Source organism: Motacilla alba, chromosome 1 (genome assembly GCF_015832195.1).
Source record: "Motacilla alba alba isolate MOTALB_02 chromosome 1, Motacilla_alba_V1.0_pri, whole genome shotgun sequence".
Classification (NCBI taxonomy): domain Eukaryota; kingdom Metazoa; phylum Chordata; class Aves; order Passeriformes; family Motacillidae; genus Motacilla; species Motacilla alba.
Genome location: NC_052016.1, coordinates 1,039,563 through 1,056,273, shown reverse-complemented (window position 1 = coordinate 1,056,273; position 16,711 = coordinate 1,039,563). Strand labels below are relative to the sequence as shown.

At 53.2% G+C, this 16,711-nt stretch overlaps 2 protein-coding genes across 3 annotated transcripts in view; both read right to left on the bottom strand.

The window, feature by feature from the left end:
- Positions 1-4,134: 4,134 nt before the first annotated feature.
- Positions 4,135-13,533, bottom strand: SMIM11A (small integral membrane protein 11A). 2 transcript variants are annotated; one of them, XM_038153585.1, is made up of 6 exons: positions 13,289-13,533; positions 12,072-12,139; positions 8,952-9,036; positions 7,689-7,778; positions 5,797-5,976; positions 4,135-4,304 (listed from the first exon to the last, which is right to left on the bottom strand). In XM_038153585.1, exons 4-5 carry the CDS (start codon positions 7,707-7,709, stop codon positions 5,809-5,811), a joined length of 189 nt encoding a protein of 62 aa, XP_038009513.1. In that variant the 5' UTR covers positions 7,710-7,778; positions 8,952-9,036; positions 12,072-12,139; positions 13,289-13,533; the 3' UTR covers positions 4,135-4,304; positions 5,797-5,808. The 2 variants fall into 2 exon arrangements, with proteins under 2 accessions (XP_038009513.1, XP_038009506.1); XM_038153578.1 differs by lacking the exon at positions 8,952-9,036 and having other exon boundaries at positions 13,289-13,527.
- Positions 13,534-14,997: 1,464 nt separating this feature from the next.
- Positions 14,998-16,711, bottom strand: part of KCNE2 (potassium voltage-gated channel subfamily E regulatory subunit 2) — a 5,589-nt gene continuing 3,875 nt past the window's right edge. Inside the window, exon 3 of the mRNA XM_038147224.1 lies at positions 14,998-15,452. Within this exon, the coding sequence (XP_038003152.1) occupies positions 15,058-15,435 (378 nt within the window). The 5' untranslated portion in view covers positions 15,436-15,452 and the 3' untranslated portion in view covers positions 14,998-15,057. The remainder of the gene's footprint in view (positions 15,453-16,711) is intronic.

Below are 16,711 nucleotides of genomic sequence, written 5' to 3'. Positions count from 1 at the left end.
TAAATGAAGCCTCAGGATCTCTCAGGAAACCAAAACACCCCGAGGCTTGGCCCACTCAGCAGTCAGAGACCCCAACGGATGCAGGAACTGATCCATAAGAAGCAATTCCAAAGGGTTTCCTCAGTTCAAAAGAAAACCCAGCCTGGACAGGGCAAGGCATCCAAAGGGCAGAGTTTGTTTCTTGCAGATGATGCAGGGGAACCATGGAATGTTGGGAGAAAAAGGGATCAAGTGCACTGAAAACCCCTCTGAAGGGAAATGTCTGGGGCACATCATCATCAATAACAATCCTCTGCTATTCAGAGGAATCCCAGAATCAGTTAGGTGGGAAAAGGCCTCCAAATCATGGCACAGGGGCAGCACCAGGGAACACCTGGAGGGATTTAGGTTGGGTTTTAGGGCAAGGCTCTTCCCCAGAGGTGCTGGCACTGCCCAGGCTGCCCAGGCAATGGGCACGGCCCCGAGGCTGCCAGAGCTCCAGGAGCCTTTGGCCAGCGCTGCCAGGGGTGCCCAGGCTGGGCTTGGGGGGCTCTGGGCAGGGCAGGGGTGGCACTGGGGGATCCCTTCCCACTCAGGAGTTCCAGGATTTTTATTATTCCATGAGATCAGGAGCATTTTTTGCCTGGCATCAGTTCCCATTCCTGACCAATATTCAGGTTTCCACCTTTCCTGCCCAAGACATTTGTCTGCTCCTCCTCCTGTTGAATCATTCCCACCCTGCCTCTCCTTGGCCACCTCCCTGCTCTCCACACTCAGCAAACCCTGGGCAAAATGACCTTCAGGGGGACACTGGCACTGGGATTATCCAGGGAATCTTTGGTTTCAGGAACAGCTGGTAGAAGAAGGTGGTTGAGGGAGGGATAAATTTCTCATTATTGGCAGTTATTCCTCAACTTGGGAACTTCCAGGCTCCCTTCTGATCCCTGGGCGTTTATTCCCACTCAGGAATTCCATGGCTCAGTCCCACCATGGTCAGCACTGCTGGATGCTCAGCAAGCTCCAGCAGAGAGAGGATTTGAGCTTTGTTCACATCTCAGATGTGATTTGGGATAAATCCACCTCTTGCCCTTTTTTTTAATATTTATTTTTCACATCTCCATTCAGCTCCCAGGCAGAGCTTTGCAGGAAGGAATCTGTGTGTGTGTGTGTGGATGATCCTGAGATGGTTCCCACTGGCCTCTGCTCCCCAAAAACCCATCAGGAATTTGAGGAAGGAATTGCTCCTGCCATCCTGCCTTGTCTTAAAAATTGTCCAAGTCAGGATGTGGGAATGAATGGAAGAGGAAACAGCAAAGTTCTCAATCTCCTTGGGTCAGCAATGCTGGACAGAGCTCCAGGAGTGTTGGGACAACATTCCCAGGGAAAACCTGGGATTTCTGGGGGGTCTGGGCAGGGCCAGGGGTGGGACTGGATGATCCCTGTGGATCCTTCCCACTCAGGATATTCCAACTCCCTCATGTGAGGTCCATCAGCTCCCCATTAGCCTTGAAGGCTGAGGTTAATAATAGTTAATAAATATTAACTAATTAACTATGTTAATAGTAGTTAACAAATATTAACTAATTAACTATGTCATACGTGCTATGATTAGAGGATGCAACAAGTCACTGCATCCTTGGAAGCAATCCTGCCATGACTGGAGCTGGGATCCCAGGGAACTGTGAAGGATTCTCCCCCCCACAGAACATTTGCAGAGCAGGAAAAAGCAGGTGGAATTGTTGATCCCCAAGAGGAAAAGCAGGGAAGGAAGTGTTGGGATCCCTGCTGGGATGTTTGATCCCCTGGGATGCTGCTCAGGGAGCTCTGCCTCCCTCCAGCCCCAGCCTGAGGTGATTCTGGCAGAAGTCTCAGACCAAAAGCTTTCAGTGGGACTAAAATTAAGCTGAGCTTATCTCAGGTAAAGTCTAATGACAAAACTGTCCTGTTGAAGGTTCATCTTTTCATTTTAAGGACCTCAGAAAGCCCAGAGCCCTGAGCTCCCTATTCCAGCAGCCACTGGAGTCACCTCAGAACCTGGGAGAGTTTGCTTTGTTTCCCTTGAAATCCCAACAACTCCTTCCCTGACCACTCAAGGATTGCAGCTTTTGTTTAAACCCGCACAGCCTTCGTGTGAATAAAAGGAACCCTAAAGGTGCAAACACTGCAAGTTTAGAAGCCAGTTTTGAATTTTAAGCTTTTTATTTTGTGTTGTCAACACTTGGCACTGGTGACTATCAGAAACACAGACCTGTACAAGGGAGGTACAGCCTGAACCCTACTTTGGAAAAGAGGAATTTTATGGAATAAGGGAGGAGGAGAGACCCCGCGCTCTGTAGGCACCACAGTGACCTGGCTTGTTTTTTGGGATGGGAACATTTCCAAGAGGATCCTCTGGTGTTGAAGTGGCACTTGGGACAGGGTTTGAGGTGATGGTGGCACTGGATGATCGTGGAGGGCTCTTCCCACCTTGACGATTCTGGGATACACCAAGCACTCCGAGGCTCTCTATCCTTGCTGCCTCCTCTCCCTCAGAAATGAAACTGAACTGAATTCTCTTTTCCTCTTCTAAACGTGTTTTGGCTATAAAACCTTTCTGTGTCCAAGGCCTGGAGGTGGCACTGAGTGCTCTGGGCTGGGGACAAGGTGGCCGTGGGGCACAGCTGGCACTCCATGGGCTGGCAGGGCTTTGCCAGCACCAGGGATTTGGGGATTCTGGGATTCTTTCAGAATTCCAGGCCCCCAGCTGGTCTCAGAAGGAGAAACTGCAGCAAAGCTGAGCTGCTGTCTCCCCCCAGTGTCAGCAGATTTTTCCTGTTCGAGCTGTGGCACAAGGGACTCCCAAAGGTGAAATCACCTGGAAGCTGTGAGAGCACAGCTCCAACTGCCCTGGAACAGCTGGGAACAGCCATGGCTCAGTTTGGGAAGGGACAGGAACGGGAACAGCCATGGCTCAGTTTGGGAAGGGACAGGGATGGGAACAGCCATGGCTCAGTTTGGGAAGGGACAGGAACGGGAACAGCCATGGCTCAGTTTGGGAAGGGACAGCCCTGGGAACCGCCATGGCTCAGTTTGGGAAGGGACAGCCCTGGGAACAGCCATGGCTGTTTGGGAAGGGACAGCTGGGAACAGCCACGGCTCAGTTTGGGAAGGGACAGGAACGGGAACAGCCACGGCTCAGTTTGGGAAGGGACAGGAACGGGAACAGCCATGGCTCAGTTTGGGAAGGGACAGGGATGGGAACAGCCATGGCTCAGTTTGGGAAGGGACAGGAACGGGAACAGCCATGGCTCAGTTTGGGAAGGGACAGGAACGGGAACAGCCATGGCTCAGTTTGGGAAGGGACAGCTGGGAACAGCCATGGCTCAGTTTGGGAAGGGACAGGACTGCACAAAACCTTCTCTTATCCTGGAAATTATTGGATATTCCCCATCCCAAGCTCTGATACTGCACTGAAATTTAGGAATGGCCTCAAGCAGGAGGATGGCAGCAATGGATGGGGTATTGGGAGAAAATTCCGGGCTGGCAGGGTGGGCAGGGGCTGGGATGGAATTCCCAGAGCAGCTGGGGCTGCCCCTGGATCCCTGGCAGTGCCCAAGGCCAGGCTGGACACTGGGGCTGGGAGCAGCCTGGCACAGGGGAAGGTGTCCCTGCCATGGCAGGGGTGGAACAAGGTGATTTTAGGTGATTTTGGGTCTCTTCCAACCCAAACCATTCCAGGATTCCATGCCCAAGTTCTCCAGGATTTGGTGCCACTGCAGAGGCAGCACAGCTTCCCCCAGACTGAGCAGAAAACAGGGAACCAGAGAGATTTCTCGGGATAAACCTCCTGCCATGAAACTCCTTCCGTGATCTCCATGGACCCACGGAAGTCCTGGATGCACCAAGGGCCTGGAGCTGCTCCTCTCCTGGACTTGTCCACCTGATTCCAGGCAGGCCCCACAGCCCGACCCTGGCAGGAAGCAGCTGCAAAAGCTGCACTGAGCCCTCTCCACTTCCTTCTGCCTCTCCATGAGCTTTGGAGCCTCCCAGGATGCATCCAGAGCATTTTTCTTCTCCATTTTTCCCTCCGGGAGTGCTTTCCTCTTCCATCCCAGCCACCTCCTCGCAGCTGATCCTCCCCTGCAGCTCCAATCCCTTGAGGAAGCAGCACCCACGTTTATTTTTTAAACAAAGACTTTTTTTTTTATTTATTGCATAAATAGAGGCTCAGCTGCTTTGCTGTACACATAAAAACAGAGATCATTTCAGTGTCACTCTGAGGTCACCCGTCCTTCTTTTCCAGGAAGGCTTCATCCTCCTGGGAAGGGAATCCAAGTGTCAGGAACCTGCAGGGTGGGGACAGAGCACTGAGAAGAGCAGGCACAAGAGGGACAGCACAGGGGCTCCAGGGTTCACAGAGCACCTTCGGAGCCGTTCCCAGATCCATGGGGGAATTCCTCCCTCTGAATCCCAGAATTTAGCAAGGACAGGGCCTCTGCTGGGCAGCTCTGGGGACTGGGAAGGGGATTTCTGTGGAATCAGAGGGATTTTAACACCAAGGGTGGTGTCACCTGCTGGGCACCGAGGTTTTGTGATGATCCTGGGGCAGAAATCCCTGGAGCTGTGGGGTTTGCCAAACAGAATTCCCTGGGATGACACTGCACAGAACCCCAGGCCCCAGGCTGCTCTGGGTTAGAGGGATCTTAAAGCTCATCCCATCCACCCCTGCCATGGGCAGGGACACTTCCCACTACCCCAGGCTGCTCCAAGCCCTGCCCAACCTTTCCCTTTCCAGGGAAGTGCCCAAAATCTGCCCCAAAGCCAAGCCCTGAACCTGAGACTGAAAAACCCCTTTGGTTTTGTTTTGTTTTTGTGTTTTTTTGGTGTGTAAATAGAAAAAACTTTGTTCCCATGGTTATTCCCAGGGCCTCATTTCCAGGCACCATTCCCAATCCTTGGGAATAAAGGGAATAAAACAGTGACAGGGTGGAAATAAAAATCAAGGAAAGATTTTTAAGAGTCTTTAGATGGGAAGGGATGACCTCAGAAAGGGAAGTAAGGTTTTATTTCAATAAAGAGCAACACAACATCAAACTCCCACTGAGCTTCCAAAGGGCAGGCAGGAATAGAATTCCCATTTTGCTGCAGAACGGGGAGAAGTGAAGCAAACTGCTCCAAAAATGACAAGCAAGGCAGGGAATAGAATCCAAGCACCAGGCAGGACTCATCCTGCTCATGGATCTGCTCCAAGAACGCAGGGATTGCTTCAGCTTTGGAAACAGAGGGGAGGAGCTCGGGAGTTTCAGAAGGAAAATCCCAAATTTTGGGAATTTTGTAATGTTCATTTTGCTCCTTCAAGCAGGAAAAAAATGTGCATTTTTCTCAGGGAATTCTACATGGTGGATGTCCCACGGCAGAACCTGTCCCTTTGGGAATTCCAGGTGTGGAATTTGCCCTTTCCAGCTAAGCCACCCCCACGCTGTCAATAACTTCACTCCTCTAGAAAGGCTGATTATTTTCTCTCTTTATTTTGTGACTTCAGGCCCAGAGCTCTGATTGCAGCATCCTGCCCGCCTGCTCCCCTGCAGTTATTCCCAATTTATCCCTCTCTTTGCGCATCAGGCACACAAAGCCCAGGCAGATAAAAACAGAGAGGGAACATTGTGCTGAAACATCCTCAAACGGGACAGTGCCTCCTGCAAGCCCCACAAAGAATGAGAGAGCAAATCCCCTGAAACATCCCGAATATTCCAAGAGCTCGCTTTGGGATCCAAAATCCAAACCAATCCCGCTGGGATTAACAATGTCCAAGCCCAGGAACTGGGATCGATTCCACACCTGAGGGACTCTTCACTCATCCTTCTTCTCTGCTTCTGCTTTCAGTTTCTGCTCACGTTCCCTCTTCAGTTTCTCCTCAATTTTCTTGCTCTGGTACATTTTGACTCCAGCAAAAGCCAAGCAAAGGATCAGAGTTTTAGCTGCCAAAATGTACATCAGCAGCGGGAAGTTCTCCAGAGCCTGGAATGCCAAAGAATCTTTTTAGGCACTTCTGGAACACTTGGGCAATTAAAAGTGAATTTATAGGGATGCTCTGCATCTTCCACTTCAATAATAATGCTCCTCTCTTGCCATGGTTTTTATTTCTGTGGGAAATCAAACCAGGCAGAGCAACAAAGCCAAAGAAAAATCCCCTTCCCTCAAGGCCTGAACTCCTTTTGCTCGTTTTCCAGCAACATTTGCACCATCTGGAGCTGAAAAAAGGGGAGAGCTGAGTGTTTTAGGGAAACTGTGAAAGTGGAAAAGCTGCTGAAGGATCCTCACAAGGGATGGATCCCTGGGGGTCAGCTCTCAGGTGGGATCCCCAAAAACACGCCAGGAAATCTGAATTCACAGCAATTTGGTAATGAACCTGCTCAGATGTGGCAGGTGCAGATAAATGCCTTTAAACTGGGAGCAAAGTGAAAAATCCAAGGATTGCTGTTCCAGTTTTGAACACCTGGAATTGCACAGTGTTTCAGTGCTACAAAACACGGACTTGGAGAGGAAAATCCAGTGGGAATGGGTGGTGGGCACTGAGCAGGCTCCCCAGGGATGGGGTGGGGTTGTTGGGGGTCTGTGCATGGCCAGGCCTTGTTCTGGGGGATCCCTGTGGGTCCCTTCCCAGCAGGATATTCCAAGGTTCTGTGGTAACTCTGTGAACTTGGAACTCACCCTGTTCCCTCAGGATCTCCCAGAGCTGTCAGGACACATCAAAGCTCTGCATTTAGGCCAAGCCTTGTGTCCCTGCACCAGCAGGGAGCTTGGAAAAACAGCAGCAGGCTCTGTCAATCTCCCCACAATCACAGAGGCAGCAGCTCTGCAACACCAGGGCAGGGGAGGCAGGGCTGGGGGAAAGCTTGATTTCATGAGCTCAAATTGTTAATTATACAGTCATGGAATGGTTTGGGCTGGAAGGGATTTCAAAGCTCATCCAATTCCACAGGCAGAGACACCTTCCCCTGTGCCAGGCTGCTCCAGCCCCAGTGTCCAGCCTGGCCTTGGGCACTGCCAGGGATCCAGGGATGGAATTCCATCCCAGCCCTGCCCACCCTGCCACAGAGGAAATTGTTCCTACTATCCAATCTAAACCTGTGATTTTTCACTCTGAAGCCATTCCCTGTGTGCTGTCCCTGCATGCCCTGGAAATTGTCTCTCTCCAGGTTTCCTGGGGCTCCTGCAGGCCCTGCAAGGCCACCCTGAGCTCAGCCCAAAGCTTCTCCTGTGCAGCTGAACAATGCCAGCTGTGCCAGCCTTTGCTGCCAGCAGAGCTGCTCCAGCCCTCTGCTCATCCTGGAGCCTCCATGGACTTGCTCCAGCAGCTCCACGCAGGAGGTACCTGCTCCAACGTTGTGGTGCCTGACACAATGACTCCAAAACCCCCAAAACCCCAAAAACAGAGCAGAGAAATTCCCCTCCAGTAACAAAAGCAGCTGAGGGAAGAGCAGCCAGAGAAAAACTTGGAAGGAGGAAAGGCAGGAGCAGCAGGGATGAGCAGAGCTCAGGTCTAACACGGGAGGCTCCAACAGCAAATCCTGGGGCAAGCAGGTGTGGCAAGGAAGGACAAGAAGAAATCCCCTGTCCCTGAGAGTGTGGGGGTCAAACAAGCCTCCCCTGGGAAAGGAACCATCAGAACCCAGCCAACACATCCCCCACGGAAAGATCCCTGCCTTGGGAACCTGCCCCAGCCTCACCTTCCAGTTAAAGGCCACCATCTCAGCTGTGGGGTGCCCCAGGACTGGGGGGGGTCACACTCCTGGAGGCACAGGGCAGGGCAGGAGCATCTTGGAGACATGGAAAACAAAGCAGAATGAACTCTTGGAGAAATAGAAAATAAAGCAGGATGAGCTCTTGAAGAAATGGGGAAAACAAAGCAGAATGAACTCCTGGAGAAACAGAAAATAAAGCAGAATGAACTCTTGGAGAAATGGGGAAAAATGCAGAATGAACTCTTGGAGAAATGGGGAAAAATGCAGAATGAACTCTTGGAGAAATGGAAAATAAAGCAGAATGAACTCTTGAAGAAACAGAAAATAAAGCAGAATGAACTCTTGGGGAAACAGAAAATAAAGCAGAATGAACTTTTGGAGAAATGGAAAATAAAGCAGAATGAACTCCTGGAGAAACAGAAATTGAAAGAGAATTAGGCAAGCTGCTAATTAGCCCACCCTGCCCTGGGAGGGGCTGATCCCAGCAATCCCCAGTGAGCTCAGGGCCTTGCTGGGGCTCAGTGCCAGGAGCAGGATGGGGCTGTGACAGCCCAGAGCAGGTGCTGAGGCTGGAATTGCACACCCTGACAGCTGCCCCATGGAAAACATGGACACCAGGGCTGCCTTTGGAAGCTGGAGCTGTGTGTGCTCCCCCTGCCTGCCTCTGCTGGGACTGAGGGACACACAGGAGCTGCCTTGGGGCTTCTTTGAGGGTTTCCAAGCTCACCTGCTCCGTTTGGAGCCTGAACATTGAATTAATCCTCTAATTTCTCACTCCTCTGTGATTGATTAATTTAATTCTCCATACTAACAGTTTATAAATATAGAGGTTAGCAAAGCAAGCCCTCCCTGGAGCCCTGAGTGGTCACCAACCACTCCAAAGCTGAACTCCTGGGATGAAAAGGCTGCAGCACACACAGCACTGCCCTGGGCTCTCTGCTCAGCTGCTGGAATCCAAATTAACCCCAGGAGGCCCCTCCTGTCCATGGAACAAGAGTGGAAAAGCAGGAGGGAACACTGCAGCACCATGAAAAGCTGGGCTGAATAAATCAGCACCACGCCAGAGAGCAGCTGCTGAGCTCCCTGCACAAATTAAATGTTCTTGCAGCTCCTGTCCTGCTCAGTTTCTGGGTAGATTTTCTAATTTCTCCAGCCAGAGCATCCTCTCCTCTCCTTTTCCCTCTCACCCTGCTGAGACCCCTCTGGAAACATCCCCACTCCTCCAGAGTGACTAAGATGCAGCTGTACCAAAGCCCTGGAGTGGCAGCCACCAGCAAATTCCTGCTCATCAGTCACTGTTTTCGTGCTGATCCTGATTGTGCAGCTCCTTCTCCTGCCGAGAAAATGTCAGGGGGGGTGTGAAGAGAGTCAGCGCTGTTACACCTCCAGGAAAAGGGATCTTCACTTCATGGAATCATGGAATGGTCTGGGTTGGAAGGACCTTGGAGATCATCCCCTGCCATGGCAGGGACACCTTCCCCTGTGCCAGGCTGCTCCAGCCCCAGGGTCCAGCCTGGCCTGGGGCACTGCCAGGGATCCAGGGATGGAATTCCATCCCAGCCCCTGCCCACCCTGCCAGGGAACAATTCCTCATTGCCAAGATCCCATCCAGCCCTGCCCTCTGGCACTGGCAGCCATTCCCTGGCTCCTGTCCCTCCATCCTTTGTCCGAAGTCTTTTTCCATGTTTCCTGCAATCCCAGAATGTTTCCCAGAGCTGACACCTGTGCTGCTCTGTCCCCAGTGTCCTGTGCAGTGGGAATGTCACTGCTCCCTCCAGGCTGCATTCCCACATCCCAGGAGCCTCCATGGCCAAGCACCTGTTCCCCTCTCATCTCCTGCCTTTTCCAGCCTCCATCTGATCCCAGCCCAGTGGAAACCTCAGGGCTGGAAAAAAAGCAGGTGAAGCTTCAGCCCGGGGCAGAGAGAACAAAGTGGGAAGAGGAGAGAAAATGGGGAAAGGGGAGGATTTTGCCCAGAGCAGCTGGGGCTGCCCCTGGATCCCTGGCAGTGCCCAAGGCCAGGCTGGACACTGGGGCTGGGAGCAGCCTGGGATTACTGCAAGGTGTCCCTGCCCATGGAGGCTGGATGGGCTTTGAAATCCCTTCCAATCCAAACCATTCCAGGATCCTAGGATTCCCTTCACACTTAAAAACCACCACGTATAAGCACTGAGGTCATCAGTGCCAGAGCAGAAAGCTCCACCGCTGCTTTCTCAAGGCTGGGATATCTTAAATCAACAGCTGGCACGGTGTGTTTGCCTTTCCCCAGGAGATAAGGCACAGAAAGGAGCAGGGAACACATCCATTGTTCCCTCCCCAGGGAAATGCAGGCAAACACGGGGCCTGGGCCCCACACAAGGGCACTGCTCCCTCCTTCCCCTGCAAGGAGCTCCCTGCTCCTGTGCGCAGCCACGTGAGGAGGGGCAGGAGCAGCAGGCTGTGCCACGCTGCCCTAGGGTGACGTTGTGGTGCTCGTATCCCCCGTCCTGTTTATGCTGGATATGATGTTCTGGGCCTTCAAACTGGCTCTGAAGAGCACAGTTCTGTTTTGTTATCAGCCTGCTCACTCCCCCACTGCTGGCAGGACACAGACTGCAGTACATAGTGCAGCTTTTGCTTTTTGCTCCTGCTTGTTAGTTAGTTTAGCTAAGCAGCCCAAATTTTCCCTGAACTGGTTTTTTTTCCTTTCCCTTTCTTGGAATCACTCGAGCCTGCTCTGGGAAACACCAAGAGTTTGCACCTTGTGGCCTGCCAGGAGGGACTGATAACAGAGCGACCACTCCCAGGAGAGACTCTCTGAATTTATCATCTTTTCCAGAGCACTGAAAGAGTGTTGTCATCCTGTATTGTCCATTTTGTGTGCTGGGGGTGCTGTGCCTGTTAAACAAACAGGTTCCTTCCACTTCTCTCTCAGGAACCCTTCCTGAACAGGTTGGAGGGAAGGGCTGTGTGGGTTTGCTTTCTAAAGGGATCCCCTTTGGAGGTTTTCTCCCAAATTTGCCCTAAACCAGGACAGCAACCACTCCCAGGAGAGACTCTCTGAATTTATAATCTTTTCCAGAGCAGTGAGAGTGTTGTCATCCTGTATTGTCCATTTTGTGTGCTGGGGGTGCTGTGCCTGTTAAACAAACAGGTTCCTTCCACTTCTCTCTCAGGAACCCTTCCTGAACAGGTTGGAGGGAAGGGCTGTGTGGGTTTGCTTTCTGGAGGTTTTCTCCCAAATTTGCCCTAAACTGGGACACACACATTCCCTGACAGATGCTGGGATGAAACAGCACCAGGCTGACAGGGATTCCCTGGGATTGCACTGCTCTCTGCCAGGTCCCTCTGCAGTTTTATTCCTTTCCAAAGGAGGTGGTCACGAGCAGAGCCATGCCACAGTGGCTGCCCCAGCCCTGGAAGTGTCCCAGGCCAGCCTGATGTCCCTTGGAGTGTCCCAGTGTCCCTTGGAGCAGCCTGGGACAGTGGGAGGTGTCCCTGCCCACGGCACTGGATGGGCTTTGAGGTCCCTCCCAGCCATGCTGGGATTTTGGGATTCTGGGCTCTGTGTGCAGCCTCGTCCCAGGGAATTCTGTCTGGTGAAGCAGATCAGGCTCCTGCAGATGGGAAAGAGGAGAGGGCCTGGCCAGATCCCACCTCAGGGCTGTGCCAGCAATTCCCTGTGAACCCCAAATCCTCTGGGATCCTCTGCAGGCACAGCAGGCTCATTCCAGAGGGTCGTGTCCCTCAGGGAGGGCTGCACCACATCCCAGAGCTTGGGATTAGCCCTGATTCCAGCCCCAGGATCTCTGCCCAGCTCTGCCCTGTGCAACACAGCCCCACAGCTGGCCCCAGGCACGTGGGAGGCCTGTGGTGGAGCAGGGAATTGAATCCCAACCCTGGATTGCAGCTGCAGCCCTCCCCAGGAAGCACAGCCCAGCCCAGGCTCTCAGGGCATTGTCTGCAGAGCTGAGGCACCACAGAACATGCCCAGAACATCCAAACCCCCTGGAGGTGTCCTGGCAGGCTGCACATCTCACCCTGCCTGCCAGGAACTCCATCATTCCCACAAAATGGGGCTGGGGATATTCCTTTGGGGATTGCTGGACAACTGCAGCCACGAGGCCTTGGAAAGCACCGAGCTGCTGAGTTATCTGAGTGCACTTAAACGTGACATTTCTGAGCTAGAAACGGGGTGTCACTCACCCAGGCCAGGCTGGATGGGGCTCTCGGCAACCTGGAAGGTGTCCCTGCTCATGGCAGGCCTGGGAATGACATGATCTTTAAGGTCCTTTCCAACCCAAACCTGATTCTGAGTCTGGATCCACTCAAGGTTCCAACTCAAGCAACATCAAAACAATTGAAAAAGAACCATCAAGATCTTCATACCTGACGAGGCAGAAATTAAAAGATGATGTCAGATGATTCCTCTGACAGCTCCTTACATATTCCAAACTCTGGAAAACAGGAACAGAGCAGATGGGATGTTTCATTCACATTGGCTGGATTAAAACCAAACCAAACTCAGAAATGCCAGGGGCACACCAGACTTTTCCTCAATGGCATCACCAGGGATCACAAAGATGATCCCAAAGTTTCAGGGCATCTACTCTGGAAACAGGCTGGAGAACTGGGACTGTCCAGCCTGGAGAAGGGACAATTCCAGGGAGACCTTAGAGCCCCTTCCAGTGCTAAAAAGGAGAGGGACTTTTTATATGGGCAGAGAGTGCCAAGACAAGGGGCAATGGTTTTAGACTGCCAGAGGGCAGGGCTGGATGGGATATTGGGAATTAGGGACTGTCCCCTGGCACAGGGTGCCCAGAGCAGCTGGGGCTGCCCCTGGATCCCAGCCCAGCTCTGTCCTGGGCTGGAGCAGAAGGAAGGGACTGGGGAACAAGGAGGGAGGGTGGAAAGCAAGAAAAGCAGGGGATGGAGAGCGAGGAAAAGGGATGGAGAGCGAGGAAAAGGGATGGAGAGCAGGGAAAAGGGATGGAGAGCGAGGAAGGGGGGCTGAAGACAAAAGAGGGGGTACTGGAGAACAAGGAATGGGGGCTGGAGAACAAGAAATGAGTGCTGGAGAGTAAGGGGAGAATAAAGACGAGGGCTGAAGGGGAAGGAGGGGAGTGGAGAACAAGAATGGAGGGCCTGGAGAGGAAGGAAGGAGATGGAGAACTAGGAAATGGGGCTGGTGAACAAGGAGGGAAAGGTGGCTATCAAGTAAGGGGGCTGGAGAGCAAGGAAGAGGCTGGAGAACAGCGATGGGAGGGACTGGAGAGCAAGGGCGGGTGGAGAGCAGAGAGGGGCTGGAGATGGAGAAAAGCGGGGCGAGCAACACGGCAGGGGCTGGAGAGAGGGAAGGGGGTGTTGGAGAGAAAGGACGAGGCCTGGAGAGCAAGGAGGAGGGTGGAGAAGGGACAGGGGCAGGCCTGGGGAAGGGAAGGGAGCAGGCCCGGCCCGGGAGAGCGGCCGAGGCTGCGGGGAGCGGAGCGTTGGGGGCCGGCGGCGATGCGGGCCAGGGTCCGCCGGAGTCCGGCGGGGTTTTGAGGGGAAGGAAGGAAGGGAGAGAGGAAGGAAAGGAGGAAGGAAGGGGCCCGGGCCGGTCCTACCTCCGGGCGGCCATGGCAGCGGGGGCGGCGCTCCCTCCCGCAGCTCCCGGCAGCGGCAGCGCCGGGCCCGGCCGGGGCCGCTCCGCCCGCTCGGCTGCGGCGCCGGGCATGGCGGTGCTGCGCTTTTCTCCCTCAGAATGAACACTCCTGCCCTAAAGCAGCTCCCGCAAGGACCGCGGAGAGGTCCCGGAGAGCCCCGTGCCCAGCTGGGGATCAGGAGTGGGATTGGGATTGGGATTGTGCCCCTCAGGTGATTCCCCAGCTGCAGAGCTGCCCCAGCCCTGGGAGGAGCTGGAGCTGCTGCAGAGAGCCCAGAGGAGGCTCCAGGATGAGCAGAGGGCTGGAGCAGCTCTGCTGGCAGCAAAGGCTGGCACAGCTGGCATTGTTCAGCTGCACAGGAGAAGCTTTGGGCTGAGCTCAGGGTGGCCTTGCAGGGCCTGCAGGAGCCCCAGGAAACCTGGAGAGAGACAATTCCCAGGGAAGGAAGGGACAGCACACAGGGAATGGCTTCAGAGTGAAAAATCACAGGATATTAGGAACAATTTCCTCTGTGGCAGGGTGGGCAGGGGCTGGGCTGGAATTCCCAGAGCAGCTGGGGCTGCCCCTGGATCCCTGGCAGTGCCCCAGGCCAGGCTGGACACTGGGGCTGGAGCAGCCTGGACACCTTCCACTATACCAGACTGCTCCAAGCCCTGTCCAGCCTGGCCTTAAACATCTCCAGGAATGTGGAGTCCACATCCTCTCTGGGCAGCCTGTGTCAGGGCCTCACCACCCTCCCACTAAAGAATTTCTTCCTAACATCTGCCACAAACCTGCCCTCCTTCAACTTAAGGCCATTTCCCCATGTCCTATCAATACATTTCTATGTGAGAAGTCCCTCTGCAGCTCTCCTGGAGCCCCTTCAGGCCCTGCCAGGGGCTCTGAGCTCTCCCTGGAGCCTTCTCCTCTCCAGGTGAGCTCCCCCAGCTCTCCCAGCCAGGCTCAGAGCAGAGGGGCTCTGTGGAACAGCTCCGTGGCCTCCTCTGGGCTCTCCAGCAGCTCCACCTTTTTCTGGTGTTGATCCAGGGGCAGCAGGTGGGGTCTCACACGAGCAGAGTAGAAGACAATCCCTTCCTCAGCCTTCTGGTTGTGCTTCTTCTGCACCTCCAGCACATGTGGATGTGCTGTGATGGTATCAGCTCAAATCTCAAGACCTGTGTCCAAGACAAGCCAAAGGCTCCCAAAGCAAATAAGCCCTCTGTCATTTATTATTTAACACGAGTGAAAACAGGAATCAGATCACTAAAAAAGAGTTGGGAGTGAGTGTGTGCAGGTATCAGGTCCCTCCTGTGATTGATTCCCTAATTGCTTCTTCAGTCAATCCATGGAGATTGGAGATTTCACTGGACATGCTCGGGTTATTTTTAAAGTGGTTTTAAGTCACACAGTTTGGATCTAAAGTGGCACTTTTGACCAGCACTAATTCACAGTTATTCTGAGGTGGGAACATCCAGATCTGCTTGTGGATTTAAAAAATGCTCAAATAATCAAGTTATCCCCGTCATGGCTTTATTTTCCCAAAGGACAGACTATCAGAGGGAAGCACAATCACAGATTTTTCTTGGACTTTCCCAAGATCCTCACAGGAACCATGGCATTGATTTCCTCGGGACTCCATTATCCATTGACCTGTGTGTAAATTTAATCAACGCTTCCACAGCTCTTTGCAATTCCAGTGAGTTCCCTCTGTGTGACTCCATGAATCCCTCACTGCTGGCATTCCCAGAAAGTCAAGGTGACTCCGGGCTTGTTTTATCCCTTGCCCCCAGGTTTTCATGGATCACACACTTGAGATCTTCTGGGTTCAGAACCTGGTTTTTGTACTTCTCCCCCCAGTCCTCCACGATGTACTGGTGATAGGGATCATTGGAGTGCTCCCTCCTCTTGGATTTCACAGTGCTCACCAGGATGGCCACGATGATGAAGGAGAACATCCCAATCATCACCATCAGGTACAGGATAACGTAGTCAAAGTTTTCAGCAGCCACCTCAGCCTGCAGTTTATTCGCTGCTTCTGTCATGTTCCTCCTCCAGTTGTTCATGTAATTGAGGAAGGTTTCCTTGAAAATATCTTCCACTGCCCAAGTGAAGTTCTGCAGCTTGGCCATCCTCGCCAGTTGTGCTGCTAAAGACAAGAAAATATTCTTTTTAATCAGATGTCTGTATTAAAAGAGTTGGTTTGGAGTATGTTGTCAGTGTTATGTCAATTATCTGGTAACAGCCACCTCCTGACACCTGAAGGTGCAGCTTTAGCTCAGCTGAGAATCCCCATCTCTGAGTGGTTCAATATGTTCAGAGACCCAAGGAGGTCCTACTCAGAATCCTGGAATGGTTTGGGTTGGGAGGGACCTTAAAATCATCCAGTGCCACCCCTGCCATGGCAGGGACACCTTCCCCTGTGCCAGGCTGCTCCAGCCCCAGGGTCCAGCCTGGCCTGGGGCACTGCCAGGGATCCAGGGGCAGCCCCAGCTGCTCTGGCAATTCCATCCCAGCCCCTGCCCACCCTGCCAGGGAAGAAGTTTTTCCTAAGATCTGATCTAAACCTGTGATTTTTCAGTTTAAGGCCATTCCCTGTGTGCTGTCCCTGCATGCCCTGGGAATTGTCTCTCTCCAGGTTTCCTGGGGCTCCTCCAGGCCCTGCAAGGCCACCCTGAGCTCAGCCCAAAGCTTCTCCTGTGCAGCTGAACAATGCCAGCTGTGCCAGCCTTTGCTGCCAGCAGAGCTGCTCCAGCCCTCTGCTCATCCTGGAGCCCACTCAGGTCCCTTTGCTCTGTGGGACACTTTGGTGAAGGCCCCCATGGCCCTGTCACAGGGTTTGTGGCACTGTCCCTTCCCTACAGAGGGGAATCTCCAAGGGAAGAAGGATTACTCCTGAGGAGAAGACAAAGACTTGGGAGCGACGTGGAGGCTGAGACTCCATCCCTGAAGTGGCCTTGGGGACCATTTGGGACAGTCCCTAAAGGGGAGGAGACACTGCCTGGTACTGCAAAGGCATGTTTGATCCCATTTATCCAAAATTCAGACCCCAGGGCTGCTCAGACCCCATGAACCAGGTGTGTGTCCCACAGGAGGAAAATCCCCCTACAGCATTCCTTCTCACTCAGAGCCCATTCCCACCAGATCCCATTCCCACCCAAAACTCACTCGCACCCAAAACTCATTCCCACCAGAGCCTGTTCCCACATGGATCCCGTTCCCACCAGATCCCATTCCCACCAGAGTCATTCCCATACAGATTCCATTCCCACACAGATCCCATTCCCACCAGAGTCATTCCCATACAGATTCCATTCCCACACAGATCCCATTCCCACCAGATCCCACTGCTACTCAATCCCATTCCCACCCGATCCCATTACCACACAGATCCCATTCCCACCTGAT

Coding starts and splice junctions, on each gene's coding strand:
- SMIM11A (XM_038153585.1), bottom strand. CDS start 7,709: ATGGTGGCCTTTAACTGGAAG. Junction 5,977..7,688: donor TGGTGGCCTTTAACTGGAAG/GTGAGGCTGGGG, acceptor TTGGCATTCCAG/GCTCTGGAGAACTTCCCGCT.